Raw genomic sequence first — 17,769 nt, forward strand, 5'->3', positions numbered from 1 at the left:
AGACCTGATCAAGCACAAAATGGTGAGGGGGAGGGAATAGATGCACGACTCATTCAAATGGGCAGAGTCGACGAGAAGGGTCAGATGTGAGGATGCGAGGGGCAAGAGGCACAGGAGCAACTCGCATTGAATGTTTTCGTTTATGCAAATCTCTTGGATGAGGAAGAAAGATTCATGTGGGGCTCCCCGTTGCATCAACAGAAGCAACAGCAGCAACGATGGTCAGCTCTGCAGCACGAAGCATAGCCGAGCTCGCGAAGGCGACCGGCGAACTCGTGAGCATTGCTCTTCCCCCGCTGTGATGGGTCCTGCTCTGTTGCTTTTACGAGAAAGCCGGAGGAGGCATCAAAAACCAGATTACGGCTGCCGTTTGTTCCGCTTTACGTTGTGATCTTGGACAACGAAAGATGACCCGCAACAACCGTGTCAAGCAGCATCACCGGCTTTGCACTAAACGACGTGCTCCGAGGACACCCACCGGCGAATAAATTTTTGTTTGGACGAAATATCAAAAGGAATGAAAAGCATGGCGATAAAGAGGGGCACAAAATTGCAATTTTGTGTTTATGCTTGATCGTCACGATGTAACACGCATTAAGAAGTGGCACCAGCCAGCCCTCCACTCTTGACGTTTGCTTTTGCACACGCAGGACAGACAAGGTCAGTTCTTCCAAGGTCGCACCCTGGACAGTCTCAGCCTCACCACCACCGCCTCGCGTCACTTGTTCATCATCACGGTGCACGGATCCACGCAGTGCATTGCGCCATGCTATCGTTATGACACCGGCATCACCTCCGCCGACGCTGTCCCAAGTTGATGCCCAAGACGATGCTGCATCGAGCCATGCAACGGCAGCAGCGGGGTCCGCGCAAAGCGGCTTCCAAGATGTTACTGCCTTGCTCTTCTCAGCCTGTGCCGACCTTCGAGATGGCCAGATGGTCGCGGTCCCCAGTTTCACATTGATGGATTCGATGGCGGCCGTGAAGATCATGGACGCAAGAATGGATTCGGGCATGGAACTGCCCGCCTCAGAACTGCCAGAGTCCGATCGTTTGGACGAAACACTGGATCTTCCCGCGACGAATCAGTTTGACCCGTTCAAGCCGCTCACGGTACCAGACTTGCTGTGGATCATGGACCGTCTCCTGGCGTGCGAAGCCGCTTGGCATCAAGGCTCAGCATTGTCCCAGACGCTCTACACATGCCTCTACTTTCATTCCATCAACAGTCTTTCGCACAAACACCCTCGATTTCAGCGCAAGGACAAGAACACGGCGGAGGAAGGTGTATCGCGCAGGAACGATGTGAACACAGGTACTTCAGGCTCAGATGCAGAAAGCGCAACTCAGCCACCTATGGAGCTCGTCTACAAGGTACTAAGGGCTTTCGTTCTCGCAACTGTCAAGACCATCGATATTGCCTGGACCGAACTCACTTCAAAGCAGCATCTCCGGGACGGGGAGGACTTTGGATCGGACAAGAACGGGCTGAGCTTGCTCGAGACTACTGATACCGGCTACGTAATCGCCGAACTCGAGGACGCGCTAGGCTGGCTGCAGTCACAGCACGGTTCGATGCCTTTGGGTCAAGTCGAATCGCTCAGAACGAGGCTCAGCTTCCGCAAGCAGTTGCTATATGCTATGCGATTACTTCAAAGTCCAGCCGAAGCAGCTCCCTTGGACGTCGTGATGCACACCAAATTTGCTCGACGCAGTTGGTCTCTCTTGCATCCTCCATCGGACACGGATCCCGTTCCTGAGACGACATTGCAAAACGGAACTTCGCCGAGCAGCACAAACGGCCAAGCTCGAAATACATTTACACCATTGCAGCCACCTGACCGCAATGCAGCGCCGTCGATCGCCTCTGTAGCCGCTTTTGATCCTGCTTATAACCGTCGTCTAGCATGGTGCCAGGCGCTCAGACCCATCTCTCTTCCTAACGCCCGCGACACCTGGCGCGTCCTGGACGGAATTCTGGAAGAGCTTCAAGACGTCGTGCATGTCTTGCAGCATCCGGGCTTTCTCAAGTGGAAAGCCTTTTTCACACACCGCGCCATCCGGTATCAGGCCTCGCAACCACTCTCAGCGACTCCTTATGTTCGTTCTCTCTTTCAGACCGCCGTGTGCGATCGCAACATGATTGCGAGTCGTTTACCGCTGGAAAGGATCACCGAAAACTTCTTCCAGGAGGTCGCGCTGATCGATCCGCTCCTTCTGCGTCGTGCATCGAGAATTGGTCGTAACCAGGTCGAGGGCGGCTCGCAGGCCATGTGGAATTCTCCGCCGCCTCTTGGCCAACGCATCTACTACTTCATGCAGAGGGTCGCGGGTCAGCTGGTGCAGTACCTGACCACGCTTTCGCAGAATCGGTCTCGATGCAAGCGGGCCCTTTCCTCGGGGCTGTACCGCGAATGGGTCCACATCTCGCAAGAAGCACAGGCCATTGGACGCGAGCTCGAGGCTTGCCTTGCGCCCGGCGAGCGCTACCTTCCTGATTCGCTATTTGCTGCCACACAGCACCTGGCGCTCGAGTTCATGACGCAGATCACGCTGTCCGGTTTTGAGCTTGACCTGTACGTGGGCCAAACCGATCGCGAAAGCATGTGGTGGCTCGCCAGTCGTATCCAGGTGGAACAAAAGATTGTCTGCACCGATCTCCGCGACGAGCTGTCCAAGTGGCTGCAGCAGACGTTGTCAGAACAGAAACCTCGCATGCATGCCACCACGATCCTGTATCTGTCGCATCAGATTCTGCTCGCGCAGGCATTGGAACAGCTGGCCATCAGCACCATCATACTAATGCACTTGTCCGAGCGATTGGCAACCCCAAAGGAGAAACCATGTCCGTGGCCTCTCGATTCAGAAGACGAAGCGAGTCGTCTCGAACTTGCCGGGGCCGTCTTTGCGAGCAGAATCAAATGGATGCGTACAGAAGGCGGCCGAGGCAGGGGCGCAACCAACTCGGAGGATGCAGGCGAGTCCCTGTGGCAAGAGTACCTCGCGTTCCGAAGCGAGCTCAAAGTCACCGACGACGTAACTTTAAAGACAATAGCTCAAGAGCGACTGGACGAAGCGACCAGACACCTGCAGCATCTTGTAGTTTCGTTGGACGGCGAGCAGAAACGCGAGCTCGGGGATGAAGGATTTGGCGAGCAGGTCAGATCGCTGTTGGCGACAGCGCGCCACAACCAGGAGGCGATGCGACCCGTGGCAGAACGGCTCGCAGCGACATCGAGTGCAGTCGACGACTCTGCAATTACGGCAGAAAGCGGGAACAAGGCGAACACCGAACAGAGCTTCGAGCATCCTTGGTTCCCGAAATGGTCTCCCCTTCGGCTCGAGTAGGTTTTCCAAGTATATACCATCGCAACATAGACATTCATCGTCATATCACCAGAAGCTCAAAAAGTCGATTCAAAGTAAAGTGTGACCACTGGAGTGAGCGGGCGAGGGATTAAGTGATTCTATCGGGAGCCCCGATTCGACGGACCGAGATCCGAGTGGTCTCCACATTGTGTTCTTAAAATTTCCACTTTTTGCTGTTCTCGCAGCCTGGGTTTTCCAAAATCTTGCCGCTTCGGAAACGCTCAGTCGGGAAAGCTTCGCCAAGGATGGCTTCTTTCTCCCTGTCGACATCACCATACATTCTCGAAAGCTTCTTCGCCAGAAACTTCCAAGATACAGCAGAGGTCTTATTTCAGGCTCTCCAACCGAGACGGTGCAGGATGCTGCGTGCAGCTAAGGGTGTCTCCAAGAATGTCGAGGCTGTGCTCTCGCGAAGTTCAGCCCATCGAGGAGCTCAGTATCGCAGCTATCCAAGCAACCGGGACTACTCCCTCGCTACGTTGAGCTGCAACGCGCACTCATATCCACATCTATCACGGAGATCTGGCGTACTGGCTTCGACGAGTTGTTGCGATCGGAATCCAAGTTCAAGCCATTCAGCAAACTTTCGATCCCCGCTTCACCGGCAAAGCTACTACTCTACCGCGTCGACTTCAACAACCACAGACGGAGACTCTGAGGGGCTGGCAAGTGGAGCGAAGAAGCAAGCTGCGAGAGAAAGTACCTCTTCCGAAGGAGTCGAGGAGAAGTTCCAACGTCTCGGTCTCAATGCCAACATCGGTCGTCAGCTTGCACGCACACATCCCAACATCCAACAGCCCACACCAGCACAGTCAGCGCTCATACCTGCCATCCTTTCACCCAGCGACGTCATATTACGAGCACACACAGGCACAGGAAAATCATTTGGTATCCTTTTGGCTCTGCTAAGCAAGCCACGAATCATTTTCAGAGATCCGGCATCGCGAGATGCTCACGACTCGCGATCATCCTCCTCGAAAAGCAAGCGGAGCAAGCCGCAAACGGGAATTGCCTCCATCATCCTGGTACCTAGCAACGAGCTAGCTTTTCAATATCTGCGCTGGGCCCGTTCTATCTTCCCGGCCTCAAGCCTGCCGTCTCTGGACCCAGTAATTCAGTGCTTGGTGCGTGGAGGTCTGGCTGGCACGGACGCACGCACACCCCAAGAGGAACTCGAACTGCTCAAAACGACTCCTCCGCATATCCTCATCGGTACACCAGGACGCATCAAAGACATTCTCGACACACCCGCCGGCTCTTCGGTTCTGGGACTGGACACGCTCAAGACGCTGGTGCTGGACGAAGCCGATGCAGTTCTGCAGCTTCCGGGGCGCTTCCCATCGCACAAGCAGCGCTGGAAGCACGAGGTACACAAGGCACCTGGTCTGCTCCTTCTCAACGAAATCATGAAGCGAAGAGCCACGTTCTCAGGCGGCGAAAAGCACCTTTCGGCTGGACTGGAGAACCGGCCAGGCAAGAGAAGGGACGAACGGCGACCACCAGAACACGTGCGTCGGAACACGTACAAAGCAGCGGAGCACTTGAACAGCATCGATCCCGCCACCGGACTGGCCCTTCCTAAGCCACGTGGGCCTGGCGTGCAACCGTTGCAGCTGGTGGCGACGAGTGCTACAGCCAACTCGGTTATGCGTCACTTCTTTGCAGCGCGGACAGGCTGGTTGCGGACGGGGGCGAGGGACAGCGGCATGGCGTTTGCGCCGCAAGTGGGGCGCTGGATCGACCTCACGGGATTGAGCGGGAGAAGCCTGGTGGATCAAGGGATACGCGGTCTGTTTGGGGCCCACGAGCGATCGCGGACGGATGCGCTGATTGAGACGTCGATAGAGCAGACGCCATCGACGATGCCTGCCTCGATTCAACATACCTGTGTGGTTGTCGACGAGGCACCCTTATCGAAGCAACTCTCTTCTGTGCCACTGCGGAACTTTGAGCCGAAGCTGGCTCGGAAGAAGGAGGGCAGCATCAGCAGCACAGTTGCTTCTTTGCGCGAATCCACACCGTCTTCAGAGGCCACTGCAGCCGGCAGCGGCGTGGGCGACGACTTTGCAGTGATCAAGCCCGAAGATGAGCCGCAGGAGCACGAGATGGACCAGAGCCTGATCGAAGCGCTTGCCTTTTGTTTTGCCTCGGAAGGTGTGGACCGTGGTCTTGCCCTCATCCCGGCTCGATGGAGTCTGTTTAGGACGCGCACTGCATTGGAGGCTCTGGGCGTGACGGTGCGGCTAGCATCCGACGTGGCGGCAACATCTCCAGCACGACAAGAATCTCACACCAGCCCAGAACTGTTCCTGCTGCAAACCACGTCTTCGCGCGGCCTCGACATTCCCGCGCTCTCGCATGTCTTCCTCGTCGGATATGCTTCCGTCATCGACGCAGTGCAGTACGTCCACTCTGCGGGTCGTGTAGCACGCATTGGTGGTGATCCAGAGGTGCCCGTTGCAGGCAAGGTGGTCACACTGCTGCGCGGCCTGCCTCACGACACGCCGCTTCCAGCCGAGTTACACAGCCAAGCAGGGGCGGATAAGCCGAAGAAGGCCATTTCCACGTCGGAAGCCAAGATGGCCAACGTGTATCGACGACTCGGCGTGGTTCCGAACAAGTTCGATCTCGGTCTGCTCAGGACTGCTGCTGCAAAGGAAGGGACACACTCGGTGCAGCAGCCCGAATCTACTGCCACGGCTGATGCGACCCCCACTCAGGCTGTTGCCACAGCAGAGCCCGCCGAGTCTGACGAAAGCCTAGTCAAGTCTTCTTAGTTTGCCTGCACTTGCCACGAAGGAATGCCTTTCAATTTGTACTTTACACATTTCACACCTCAACTCTTCTACTAGACACACTCCGAACAGAGAGCAATTCGTCACGATGAGGCATCGGTGAAAAATGAATATCCTTGCTGCAAAGTACTGGTAAGTGGTAGTATCGAAGACTTCGAAAAATTCGCGATCATAGCTGGCCTAGGTGAGGAACGACTCCCCGCACCCGCACGCCTCTTTGACGTTAGGATTGTTAAACACGAACTTGGCGCTGAGACGGTCCTCCTGCCAATCCATCTCGCTGCCGATGATGCTGAAGAGAGCCTTGCTGTCGATGAGCACCTCGACGCCGTCCTGCTTGACGCGCTCGTCGAATCGGCCCGCTTCTTCCGGCTTGATGTATTCCAAGTGGTACGACATGCCGGCACAGCCCTTGTTGCGCACGCCGACGCGGATCAGCTTGGGACCCGAGTCGGACTCCATCAGCGCGCGCAGACGAAGCACGGCGGTGGGCGTGAGCTTGAGCGCCGCGGTGCGCGAGCGGAACTTGGTGCCTCGATCTGCAGCTGCCTTTTTTGGCGCAGTGGGTGTGGCGGAAGATGCTTCGGGCATGGTGGCGGCTACCTTGGGATCCTTTGCCAGTTCGGCTGCTTTTGAAGGCGTGAGGGTCGACGAGGAGGGTGCCGGATCCGAGGCGCTGGGTGCGGGTGTTGCAGGCGAGGGAGTCGGAGCGGGCTGTCCGGCGGCAGCAGAGTGAGCGGCTACGCGCGGATCCTTCTGCGACTTTGGCGACGCGGGCGAAGAAGGCGAGAGGGTCGCGCACGCTGGGTCCACGCTTGCAGTCTCGGTTTGCTCTGTACGGGAGGCATTGCTAGCAGAGAACGGGTTTGGTGTAGAGGAGAACGGTGCAAAAGCATTCGATGATGAGGTGGAGGTGGATGGGTACGAGGCGGTCTGCGACTGTGCCTTGGAGGAAGATGCTGGAGACAGAAGGCCGGATGATGTGGAGAGCCACCTTGATCGGGTAGCCACCTGTGCCGAACGTGTGTGTTGACGCGGAGACGAAGCTCGCAGTGGCGCGTTGGCGGACGAGGAAGCAAATTGTTGGGCTGTCGAGATCCTAGCGAGCATAGAGACGCTGCGCCTCGAGGCTGCGGGATACAGGAAGGGTAACATTGCCGCCCTGGACGCCGTAGCTAGAGATGTTGAAGAGGCAGCTTGTACCGACATGGCGCGCCACCAACGAAAGTTAGACAATGGCGAGTGTGGAAGTAGTTATGACTGTCAAATCTATGCTGTCGGTATCGTTGATGATGATAGTGGTGATGATGGTGATGATGATGGTTGTGGTGGTTCAGTTGGAAGGACGATGTTGCGCCAATTCAACGACCAGAATCATGCAACTCTGAGCTTTGCGAGAAACAACGACGCCGAGCCTTGGCTTAGATTCGGTTGTGTTCCGGTGGCTGGCGCTTCGCTTTTTCGACTCGCTTTTTTCCGGTGCTCCACTCGCATTCATCAAGCGCCGGGCTGAAAGGCTGCTTGCCTCCTTCCGCCTCTAAATCCGACGTCGAATTTCCGCCAAAATCGGTGCCATCTCGCCACTTGCTCCCACCGGTGACATTTACACGCGCTGCCATTGGTTGCTCAGTCACCTTCCGGAGGTTTCAGCCAGCTTTCCTCAGTGCCCCAACACCCTTGAACGTGCTGTGTTATTTGGGAACAATGCGACCGGATCCAAACATTGAACCGGGAGCACGAGGCTCGAGAAGGACCTCGAGATGGGCCGATGTGTCACGGAAGGGCCGAGGCTCGAAATGGGAATCGAAATCGGGTGCTGAGTAAACTAAAAACGCCGATCTTTCACTGTTACATTGTAGTTTCAAAACAGCAGCTCCTGTGCGAATACACGGTGATCGAGCCCGCGCTTTGGCTTTCCAAGGTGGCGCGTCGACTGTCAAGTGGAGCAACAGAGGGCGAGAATTGTCAGTGACACTCAGCTCGCTGCCATGCTTGCAATTCACCACCATCTCGCTGATCGTCACCATTCTCACGTCATAGCATCCCGCACTCTACACATCTTACAGCTCACAATACGATCACCGCAGTCCGCAAAGGGTACTCAAATATCGTCCAACGAGCAAGGCCGTGCGCCAGTTCGACGCGCTACTCATTCCGCCACCACCACACTGCCACATAGACGCACACAAGCGGAAGCTCCCCTCCGTCATGTCCGCAGCAGTCACAACACACGTCGCCGAGTCGGCTACCGCTCCCGCCACATCGCTCGCTAACATGGGCGGCGCAGCAGCCTCGGCAAACGCTCTCGGCATCCAGTCCTTCTACCAGTCCAAGATCCGCTCCTACGAGATCCTCATCAACCAAAAGACCCAGAATCTCCGTCGTCTTGAAGCGCAACGAAATGCACTCAATGCTCGCGTCCGTCTCTTACGCGAAGAGCTCCAGCTCCTCCAGGAGCCCGGCTCGTACGTCGGCGAGGTAGTCAAGGTCATGGGCAAGAAAAAAGTGCTCGTCAAAGTGCAGCCCGAGGGCAAATACGTCGTCGACATTGCCTCGGACATCGACGTCTCGACTCTCACGCCTACCCTCCGTGTTGCTCTCCGCTCCGACTCATACACGCTCCACAAGGTTCTGCCCAACAAGATCGACCCGCTCGTCTCGCTCATGATGGTCGAAAAGGTACCTGACTCGACCTACGAGATGGTCGGTGGTCTCGACCGCCAGATCAAAGAGATCAAGGAGGTCATCGAACTGCCCGTCAAGCATCCAGAACTGTTTGAAGCGCTCGGTATCGCCCAACCCAAGGGTGTCCTGCTGTACGGGCCTCCCGGTACCGGAAAGACCTTGCTCGCGCGAGCTGTCGCTCACCACACAGACTGCCGCTTCATCCGCGTCTCGGGCTCCGAGCTTGTCCAAAAGTACATTGGTGAAGGTTCGCGCATGGTCCGAGAGCTCTTTGTCATGGCCCGTGAGCACGCCCCTTCCATCATCTTCATGGACGAGATCGACAGCATTGGTTCGTCACGAGGTGAGAGCGGCTCGGGTGGTGGCGACTCGGAGGTGCAGCGTACCATGCTCGAGCTTCTCAACCAGCTCGACGGCTTCGAAGGCACAAAGAACATCAAGGTCATCATGGCCACCAACCGAATCGACATTCTCGACTCGGCCCTCCTGCGTCCCGGCCGCATCGACCGCAAGATCGAATTCCCTCCCCCGGGTCCTGAGGCCCGTGTCTCGATTCTGCGCATCCACAGCCGAAAGATGTCGTTGCAACGAGGCATCAACCTCCGCGCGCTCGCGGAGAAGATGGGTCAGTGCTCCGGTGCCGAAGTGCGCGGTATCTGCACCGAAGCAGGCATGTACGCCTTGAGAGAGCGTCGTCAGCACGTCTCGCACGAGGACTTTGAGCTTGCCATCGCAAAGGTCCTCCGTGCCCAAGCATCGTCCGAGACGTCGGTCAACAAGCTCTTTACCTGATTTCCTTTTCCACGTCGTCACCTCTGCTCGCTTCTGCCTCTGTTCACGCACTCATGTACCATCAGCACTCCTCTCGTCCTCAATCTCACTCGATCACGCATCTTTTTCTTTGTTAGTCGGCTTGTTCCGTCATTGATGCACTTCGACAGCAATTTGCTTGGCATTCAGAGCCCCAGTTGCTCAGAGAAGAGCTTCTCCCACCACACGAGTTCCTCTTGAACAATGCCGCGCCCGTTGTCATCCACGATGCCATCGACGAACGCCTTGGGGCCTTTCTTGTACAGCCATTCAGATAGGTGCGTCGAAGCGGAAGAAGGGCTAGCACCCACCTGGATGGGTTTCTGACGCAGCTGAATGACGTGCTGCACGAGGTTCTGCAGCTCGGTCTCGGTCTCGGTGGTGACAGTGTTGACGTTGGCCCTGACCAGCAGAGTGCGCAGCAAGTGGAAGGTGGCCTCTGCTTCGAGCGAAAGGCTCTCCCAACCGCCGGGCGGGGGCAACACTGCCGATCGTGGCGGTTGAGCGGGTGCAGGTCGTAGCAAGCCTCCGAGTCCGATCTCGCTGACCGCTTTGCGCGCGTACAGCCGAGCATTGTCGACGAGTTTGGTGCGGGTTCCCTTCGCACCTGCGATGCCTGCAGCCTCGAAAGCCGGATGCGAGCGCAAGATGGACATGCTCGAAAGAGCCAACAGGATTCGGCATCGTGCACGAGATGTAGGCGTCGAAGTGTTGGCTTGGCCCAACACGGCTGCCGAACCTCCGCCTGCGGCCGATGTGTCGAGAGCAGCCAGCGCCTGCGAGAAGAGTTTCGTGCTCAAAGTGGCCAGTGCCCAGATGGCCGCGACGCCGGATTCGGCTGGTTGCAAGCGCAGCGAAAGGCGACATGCATTCTGGCCGGCCTCACCGATATCGCAGAGCGTAGCCACGACCGCGTCCCTGCGACCAGTGGTGGGTCCAGCAGCAGCAGCGGCAGCAGCAGGCGAGGCTATCAGACGGGTCGCCCAGTCATTGACCGTCTGCAAGACCGACTCGAGTTCACTGCTGATCTGTGATGGCTCGGAGCCCAATTCGATCGCTTTACCGAGACGCGCGACTCGTGTCGCCAACGCAGAGCGCTGAAACTCGTTCCAGCTAGCTGCTAGTTCCGAAGATGCCTGAGCCGCGTCGTTGCTCGTTGCTGGAAGGGTAGACGTTGAGCCTGTGTCCGAAGCCAACGCTTCTGCTTTCAAAGCAATCTGGTCGAAAGCGGTGCTGTAAGTCTGCACCGCGTCCATTGAAGATGCCCCTTCGATCAAAGAGGTCAGACAAGCGAGCATCGACAAGAGCGTCTCCATCAGCGACGCCGGCGTGACCAGCGATGACGTGTATCCATACACATCATCTCCTCCTCCACCATTGGTTTGCATCTCACCGTCGTCTGATTCTGTATCAATCGGTGCCTCTGCAGATAGCTCGTCTGGCTGTTCGACCGTGCTTTCAGCGGCCTTTTGATCTTGCAGGATGACGTACTGCCCGTCCGCGACTTGCTCGAAGATTGCGAGTGCCTCTTTCCAGAGCATCGTTGGGGTAGGTGCCTGATTTGAAGCCTGCAGAGACAGAGGAGGAGCATTGAGGCCTTGCGGCCAACCTAGCTCGTATACTGCTTCGGCGAGTGTCTGCATTGACGTTGCCAGATGCGTCAAAGCGTCGAGGGTGAACGGGTTCGGGAGGGCGCCATCGGCGGAGCCGGCAGCAGGCAAGGCCGGCGCGAGTCGTGTCGCTTCCTGTGCTGTTGTGATAGCGTCAACAAAAGATTGCAGATTCTCGGGAGGAAGAGCAAACTGCGAGGCGAGCAAGAAGTGGATCCTCGATGCGTTGTACAGGGCGTCGGCACGTCTTTCTACGTTGGCGCCAGCGAGCTGTGCTGCCCGCGCGTACAGGGTGCCGGCCTGCACGTAGAAGCGTTGCGCCTTTGGTCCAAACTGGAAGCGCTCGCCCTTTTCCTCGAGCTCGACACCGTCTTGCATTGATTCATCGTAGTCATCGTAGCTGGTGGGATCGACCGGGCCAAACGGATTTGCATTGCGACCACCTCGACTAGAGGAAGAGGAGCTACCCGCCTGTGATGAAGAGGAAAGGCTGTTCACCTTGGGCATGCGCTTGGGAGCCATCTTGGCACCGCGAGGAATGGAAAGCAGATGTGGATGATCGTAGGCCGAGAAGAAACTCGACAAAGTCGCATCAATCTTCTTGAAAATCAAGGTGGGAGTCTCGGAATTCGGACATGCCTCTCTGACGTCCCTCACCAGTTGCGCTAATCGACGACCCTGTTGGTTCTATAGCCATGTGGTGCAGCTTGTCTGGAATGCCTCATTCCGTTGGCCTTGACGTCTCGGAGATCATGCATCGTGACAAATAAAGTTGTCCGAGACGACCGGGCCAATGCTCAACACCAGGATGTATAGGTCAGCAATGGATAGGATATACTGTTACCCGAGTTGATTTTCGTTTTCATGGCGGCGTTGTCTTGTTTCCCTTTTTTTCCTTGGTCGCGAGTGTCAAGACGGGCGGCGCTGGATCTCTGCGATCGGTGTTGGTGTACAATCTGTATATAAGCGATAGGGACCAACCCTAACCACACCCTGTTTGTGCCTTTGTCAGGGCCTTCTCGCTTGGAATACTGTCAAAGGTCGTGCTTGTATCCAGTACTGTACAAGGCAATAATACCAAATGCAGGAAGCTGGTGCAAGCGCAGGGGCTCGCCTGAGTGCTCTGTCAATTTAGATTTCAAGCGTGTAGTCTAGTCGCCCATCACAGTATCGCTACAATGCGTTTGTATTCAAGCGCTTGCAAGGTGCGCGTCTGGTGAACAAAAAGGGGTGTCTGGCAGTGCTCTACTTAGACGGACTCGCACATCATGCCGTGGAATCAGTTTGTGCGGGCCAGAGAGCCATTGTCGTTGTCGAACATGATCCTGCTGATTTCCAGCAGAGTCGGGCGTCTGCTTGAAGCCATCGCCGCTCTGTCCTGCGAGACTGCACGCTCCTACCATGCTCCCCAAAGTCGAGTACGACCTCAGAGCAAGTGGGCGTCGTGTTTCTGTTGGAGCCAAGGCCCCACCTGATGGCCACGGACGGAAGTGCGAGACGAGCAGCTTTGTGAGTTCGTTGCGATAAATCTCAGGACGATCATGGCCGCCTTCATCTTGGAAGATAATGTTGCCGTCCTTGTCGGCAATATTTTGTGCTCGGTGTAATCTCCTTGAGCGCCTTGGTCCGGTTCAGCAAATCACGTGCTGAGAGAGCGGCGAGGCCGAAGTCCTCGTGCAAGTCATTCCGAGGTCTGCGAGATTTCCTGATCGGTAGGCCTGGGGCGGAGTTCAAACAGGGCGAAAGGGTCCTGTCGAACACGGCGTGCATTTGTTCGAGATCCTTGGAGCAGCATCGCATGCCAGACGGTGGACGGAGGCACCGAGGTGCATGTCCGAGTTGCTGACTTTGGCGTTCTCGAGCTTTGGCAACACCTAATGATCAGGCGGTACACCAGCCTGCATATTCACTCCCCGCACCAGCAATCGCCACCCACACATGCTATTACACTATTGGCACGTTTGTTGCGCTCACCGAAGCTTGTCGGCTCGGATGCCACCAACACGGTCAGAAGTAGCGGATCTAGCAGGGCCGCGTACCAGATTCTCGATCACCTCCCGGAGCTCTTGAGCCAAAGTATAGTAGGCGGAATGGCAAGGCGCTTCTCTATTGACAGCTATGACGATCTCGACGTCAGCATCAAGATCTCTCAGAACGACCAAGGCGGATCCTCGCTCGGTTTCCAGGGCCAGCTTGTTAACCAGCTCGGATGCCAGATCGTCGAAGTAGCTGAAATCGCCGTCGAGATGAAAGTTTTCGACTATCATACGGTTGACGTTGTTCCGAGAACTAGCTCGTGCTGTTGCTGCTCCTTTGACGCTGCTGAGGTCGATAGCGGGGCGGTCCTGATGTAGCAGGGCCAGAGTTTGTTCTCAGTCGGCCTCAAGGCGGATTCGATGTTGGGGGTGCTGAAAGTAGCGGCGATTTCACAGAAATCGAAAGCTCTTGTTCCTGAGCGCACGGATCGCCATCTCGCAAAGCAACCTCCAACCAGCAATCTCGATTATCCTTGGTTCAGAGGCTGCATTGCCGATCTCTAGGTCCACCGCTTCCATTGGAGCCGGTGCACGTACTATTGGCTGTAAATGCGCCCACTTGGCTACACAGAGCTCCCAGATCGCCGTTGCTGTCGGTTTTGCGCTCTGAATGTCTGCAATGAGGAGGAGACGCACAGGAAGCAGACGCAATTCAAAATATCTGCGATTTCCCCATTAATGGATCGTCTCGATGGCGCAAAGGGACGCCTGTCATCTGCATGCGGGGTGAGGTGTTAATCAGGCCATGCGGTCATAGTCGAACTATTTGCCGCCGGTTCCGGTGCCGGTGCGGGGTGTTGCGCGCTGCAGGCCTCCGACGGAAATGCACATCTGTCCTAGAACCAGTCTGACGAGTGCTACTCGGCATACTGCGGCCGAAACCCCGGATCCATCGCATGGAATCCTCTGCATTCCACCAACCCGAGAAACGAAATTTCTTGCCGCAATGGAAGCAAAGCTTCTAGAGATCGCTCCAGGCTTTCTCCGTGCTCTAACCCCCGGATCTCCGACTGACCCGCTTGGATCAAGACGAAGTGTAGCGAGCCAATCCATCCTACGTTGCTAGGCAGAGGCCCGGGAGAAGGGGGGGGGGGCGACTGAGCAGTCTAGCGACGATCAAGACTCTGCTAAGGTATATAAGGTAGCCTATTTCCCCCCAGACACATCAGCGTACTGCAAGACTTTGTCAAAATGAGGACCTCTACCAATCTCTCCGTTATCCTGCTTGCTGCCACTGCCGCGCTTGTCTCGCAGTCCAGCGGGGCGCCTATCGACCCCGAACAGCCTTGGCAGCAGCATATCGCCAAGAGGGTTCAACAAGTAGCATCCACATACCCCGTAGACTATCGCTCCAATGTTTCCGACTATTCCCTCTTCCAAATCTTCCAAAACCAAGGCGAACTCCCGCAGCCAATGCGTGGTAACATTGGCTCAACAAACCTTGGCCCAGACAACACAGAAATCAGCCGTCAGAACCCGGACACCTTTGCACCGCCCAGCACGGACCATGGCACGATTCCTCAAGCCAAATGGCCATTTGCCCTGAGTCACAATCGATTGCAGACCGGTGGCTGGGCCCGTCAACAGAATGTCGATGTCCTTCCGGTAGCAACTGAGCTGGCTGCAGTCAATATGCGTCTTGATAAAGGCGCATTCCGCGAGATGCATTGGCACTCGGCCGCAGAGTGGGCTTATGTTCTAGAAGGTACAACTCGAGTTGCTGCTGTGGATCCCGACGGCAAGAATTAGTAAGTGCACCCGCTTGGACTGCTCTACTTCGACGTTAGACTGCTGACACCAGTGTTCTACTGCGTATCGACTCTCTGTAACGTTTTAACCTCGTCAATCATTCTAGCGTCGCTGATGTCGAGGCCGGAAATCTCTGGTACTTCCCCGCCGGCACCCCACACTCGCTCCAAGGAGTCAGTGACAATGGAACGGAGTTTCTTCTCGTGTTCGACGACGGCAGTTTCTCGGAAGATTCAACACTCCTGCTCACCGATTGGATGGCACACATTCCCCGCGAGGTGATTGCTAAGAATTTTGGTCAAGCTGACCTGTCGACGTCAGCGTTTGATAGATTTCCTTCTCAAGAGCTCTACATCTTCCCCGGACAGGTGGACAACTCGACCAACGGCACCTCTGCTGTTGATTCTCCTCAGGGACATCGCACCGAACAACCGTTCACGTACGATCTGAACAGCCAGGCGGTGACCCAGTTTAATGGAGGCTCCGTCAAAGTTGTCGACAGCTCCAAGTTTGCGGTGTCCAAGACCATTGCGGCTGCTCTGGTCACCATCCAACCCGGCGCGATTCGAGAGCTGCATTGGCACCCGAACAGCCCCGAGTGGGACTATTTCATCAAAGGACACGCCAGGATCACCATTTTTGCTGGACAGAACAACGCGCGCACGTACGATTTCCAGGCTGGTGACACAGCGTACATCAGCGAGCAGAATGGCCACTATATCGAGAACATCGGAGACACTGACGTGCAGTACCTCGAAATCTTCAAGACGGACACTTACAAGGACGTTTCACTGAGCAACTGGCTTGCTCTTACACCTCCCAATGTTGTACAGGCTCATCTTGGCTTTTCAAACCATGACATGGACAAGCTGTACAGCACTTTCAAGACAAAGGATCACGTCGTCACTCAACAACCGAGCGGCCCGAACGCTGGAAATGGCAATCCAGTGCTGCCACCCGCAAAGTCAGAGCAGGTTGCAGCGACAGGCTTGCACAAGCGTAGCTCCGCCGGAGGCAAGATCAGCTTCTACTAAGACCGACGACAACACTTTGCAAGGGATTGCGTCGCCGGGCACTGCACTGTCAAGCAGCTACAAAACTCGCCGACCGCTCTCACACTTTGCGTAGTATGACTTGCATGCTTGTTCTTCTGCGCAATTCAACGGTCTGCTTTGGTTCGCATATGTGAGCATGAACATGCTGCTGAGTAGGAAGGGACGCCTGTGAGTCCGTCTGTTCCACGGAGACGAGCTTGGCACCATTCACCGGCCCACAGATTCCGCAGCATTTTTGCGTTAGCGGCCGGCTAAGCCGTAACGAGTTATACAGTGCGTTCAAGATTTGTACTGATAATCACTTTGCACCATCATGACTTCCAACCGACTTCTACAGTAGTATTCTTTTTTTTAGAAATACAGTATAAGATTGATTAAATATTTCAAAATAGGTTGTTTCCACAGACGTGTGTAGAACTGCGCCGAGGTTGGTTGGGTGCGTTCCTGTTTGCTTATCAGATGTTGAAGCGCATGCCATCTATCTTACTTCTTGATATCAGCATGTGTTGAACACAGTCCGATGTCCTGCTGGCACAGCTGATCATGTCGTCATTTCGTGCAAGGCCGGTTCTCACCGCAACGATGGCGGTCGGATGCCTTGTAGCGTCGAGCACCGTCTTGTTCATCCGCAACGGCGAACGTGCCTGTCCTACCGTTCCAATCGAGAAGGTACCCCGGGCTAGCGCCATCCGCACCTTCATAGAGACGGCTGGCGAACCCATTGTCCCTACTTCGAGCTCGATCAGCAAGCCTAGACTGCTTTCCGAGTGGTCAGCCAGCCTCAAGTCTGATCGGTGGGTGCCTTGCCTGGTAGCGGTTCAGGCCGAGGTACCCTTGCAGGCGCTGGCCAGGTACAGCCAGAGCACAGACGGTGCTCAAGGCGACACGTCCCCCTCTTTGCTCCTCCAAAATCTTTGCAAAGCCTATCTAGCCGGTGTCAAAAAGCGCCGAGAGACCAAGCTGCTCAAGGACGATATTCAACCTCCGTCTCTTACGCCTGGAAGCCCCTTTTTCGGCCAGAGATTCAATGTTCTTGGTACCTGGATCTCCCCGCCTGGCGAAGCACTTGATCCCTCCGCACTTCCTCTGACCGTGCCCTGCCCTCCGAGCGAGTTTCCGAGTAACAAAGAACTCCTTTCCCAAAGCAAAGTCGATGCAGCCGGTGCCGTTTTCTACTGGAACTTTCCGTTGGACGTGGCTGCAAAGGTCGACAAAGCAGCTGCCTTTGGATACCCGTTCAGATTTATGCTCGGAGGCTTCCACGAACTCATCGTGGAAAAGGTGTCCGATGACAAGGTCCAGATCAGCTACGTGCTTGCAGAAGTCTACCATCTCCATCCGCTGGACCAGCAAGAACGCGATTTCAAAATGATTCCTCAGTGGACCAGAGTAGTCCATCGTGAGTATGCACGCAGCTTGCTTCGTGGTGCCTTGGCAGAGATCAACCAAGCCGACTAGGTGTATTGCAATCAGCGCTTTGCCATGACAAGCTACGAGATGAACAATCGTGTTGGCCAAACTGCCTGTCCGCCTGTGCTAAGCCAAAGCGCGGCCGGCGTCTGCATTCACGAGACTTGAGACTGGTGCTGAAAACATGCCGATCGTAAGGCACTGCCACTGTAGGCCAAAATATCGCTTGTCCAAGGTACCATACGACACA

The 17,769-nt window shown here is 55.9% G+C and overlaps 6 protein-coding genes across 6 annotated transcripts; 4 read left to right on the forward strand and 2 right to left on the reverse strand.

The window, feature by feature from the left end:
• Positions 1 to 777: 777 nt before the first annotated feature.
• On the forward strand, positions 778 to 6,146 carry EX895_006373 (uncharacterized protein; the record flags this gene model as incomplete). Its single annotated transcript, XM_029886965.1, has 2 exons — positions 778 to 3,344; positions 3,980 to 6,146. The coding sequence occupies 2 exons, from the start codon at positions 778 to 780 to the stop codon at positions 6,144 to 6,146; spliced, it is 4,734 nt and encodes a 1,577-aa protein (XP_029737278.1).
• A 198-nt stretch (positions 6,147 to 6,344) lies between these two features.
• Positions 6,345 to 7,274, reverse strand: EX895_006374 (uncharacterized protein; the record flags this gene model as incomplete). The annotated part of the gene is made up of 1 exon (XM_029886966.1): positions 6,345 to 7,274. The coding sequence occupies one exon, from the start codon at positions 7,272 to 7,274 to the stop codon at positions 6,345 to 6,347; it is 930 nt and encodes a 309-aa protein (XP_029737279.1).
• Positions 7,275 to 8,372: 1,098 nt separating this feature from the next.
• On the forward strand, positions 8,373 to 9,641 carry EX895_006375 (uncharacterized protein; the record flags this gene model as incomplete). Its single annotated transcript, XM_029886967.1, has 1 exon — positions 8,373 to 9,641. The coding sequence occupies one exon, from the start codon at positions 8,373 to 8,375 to the stop codon at positions 9,639 to 9,641; it is 1,269 nt and encodes a 422-aa protein (XP_029737280.1).
• Positions 9,642 to 9,805: 164 nt separating this feature from the next.
• Positions 9,806 to 11,791, reverse strand: EX895_006376 (uncharacterized protein; the record flags this gene model as incomplete). Its single annotated transcript, XM_029886968.1, has 1 exon — positions 9,806 to 11,791. One exon carries the CDS (start codon positions 11,789 to 11,791, stop codon positions 9,806 to 9,808), a length of 1,986 nt encoding a protein of 661 aa, XP_029737281.1.
• Positions 11,792 to 14,496: 2,705 nt separating this feature from the next.
• EX895_006377 (uncharacterized protein) lies at positions 14,497 to 16,088 on the forward strand (the record flags this gene model as incomplete). Its single annotated transcript, XM_029886969.1, has 2 exons — positions 14,497 to 15,053; positions 15,161 to 16,088. 2 exons carry the CDS (start codon positions 14,497 to 14,499, stop codon positions 16,086 to 16,088), a joined length of 1,485 nt encoding a protein of 494 aa, XP_029737282.1.
• A 603-nt stretch (positions 16,089 to 16,691) lies between these two features.
• Positions 16,692 to 17,567, forward strand: EX895_006378 (uncharacterized protein; the record flags this gene model as incomplete). Its single annotated transcript, XM_029886970.1, has 1 exon — positions 16,692 to 17,567. The coding sequence occupies one exon, from the start codon at positions 16,692 to 16,694 to the stop codon at positions 17,565 to 17,567; it is 876 nt and encodes a 291-aa protein (XP_029737283.1).
• Between the last annotated feature and the right edge of the window lie 202 nt (positions 17,568 to 17,769).

The sequence above is a fragment of the Sporisorium graminicola genome, chromosome SGRAM_8, assembly GCF_005498985.1.
Source record: "Sporisorium graminicola strain CBS 10092 chromosome SGRAM_8, whole genome shotgun sequence".
NCBI classification, from domain to species: domain Eukaryota; kingdom Fungi; phylum Basidiomycota; class Ustilaginomycetes; order Ustilaginales; family Ustilaginaceae; genus Sporisorium; species Sporisorium graminicola.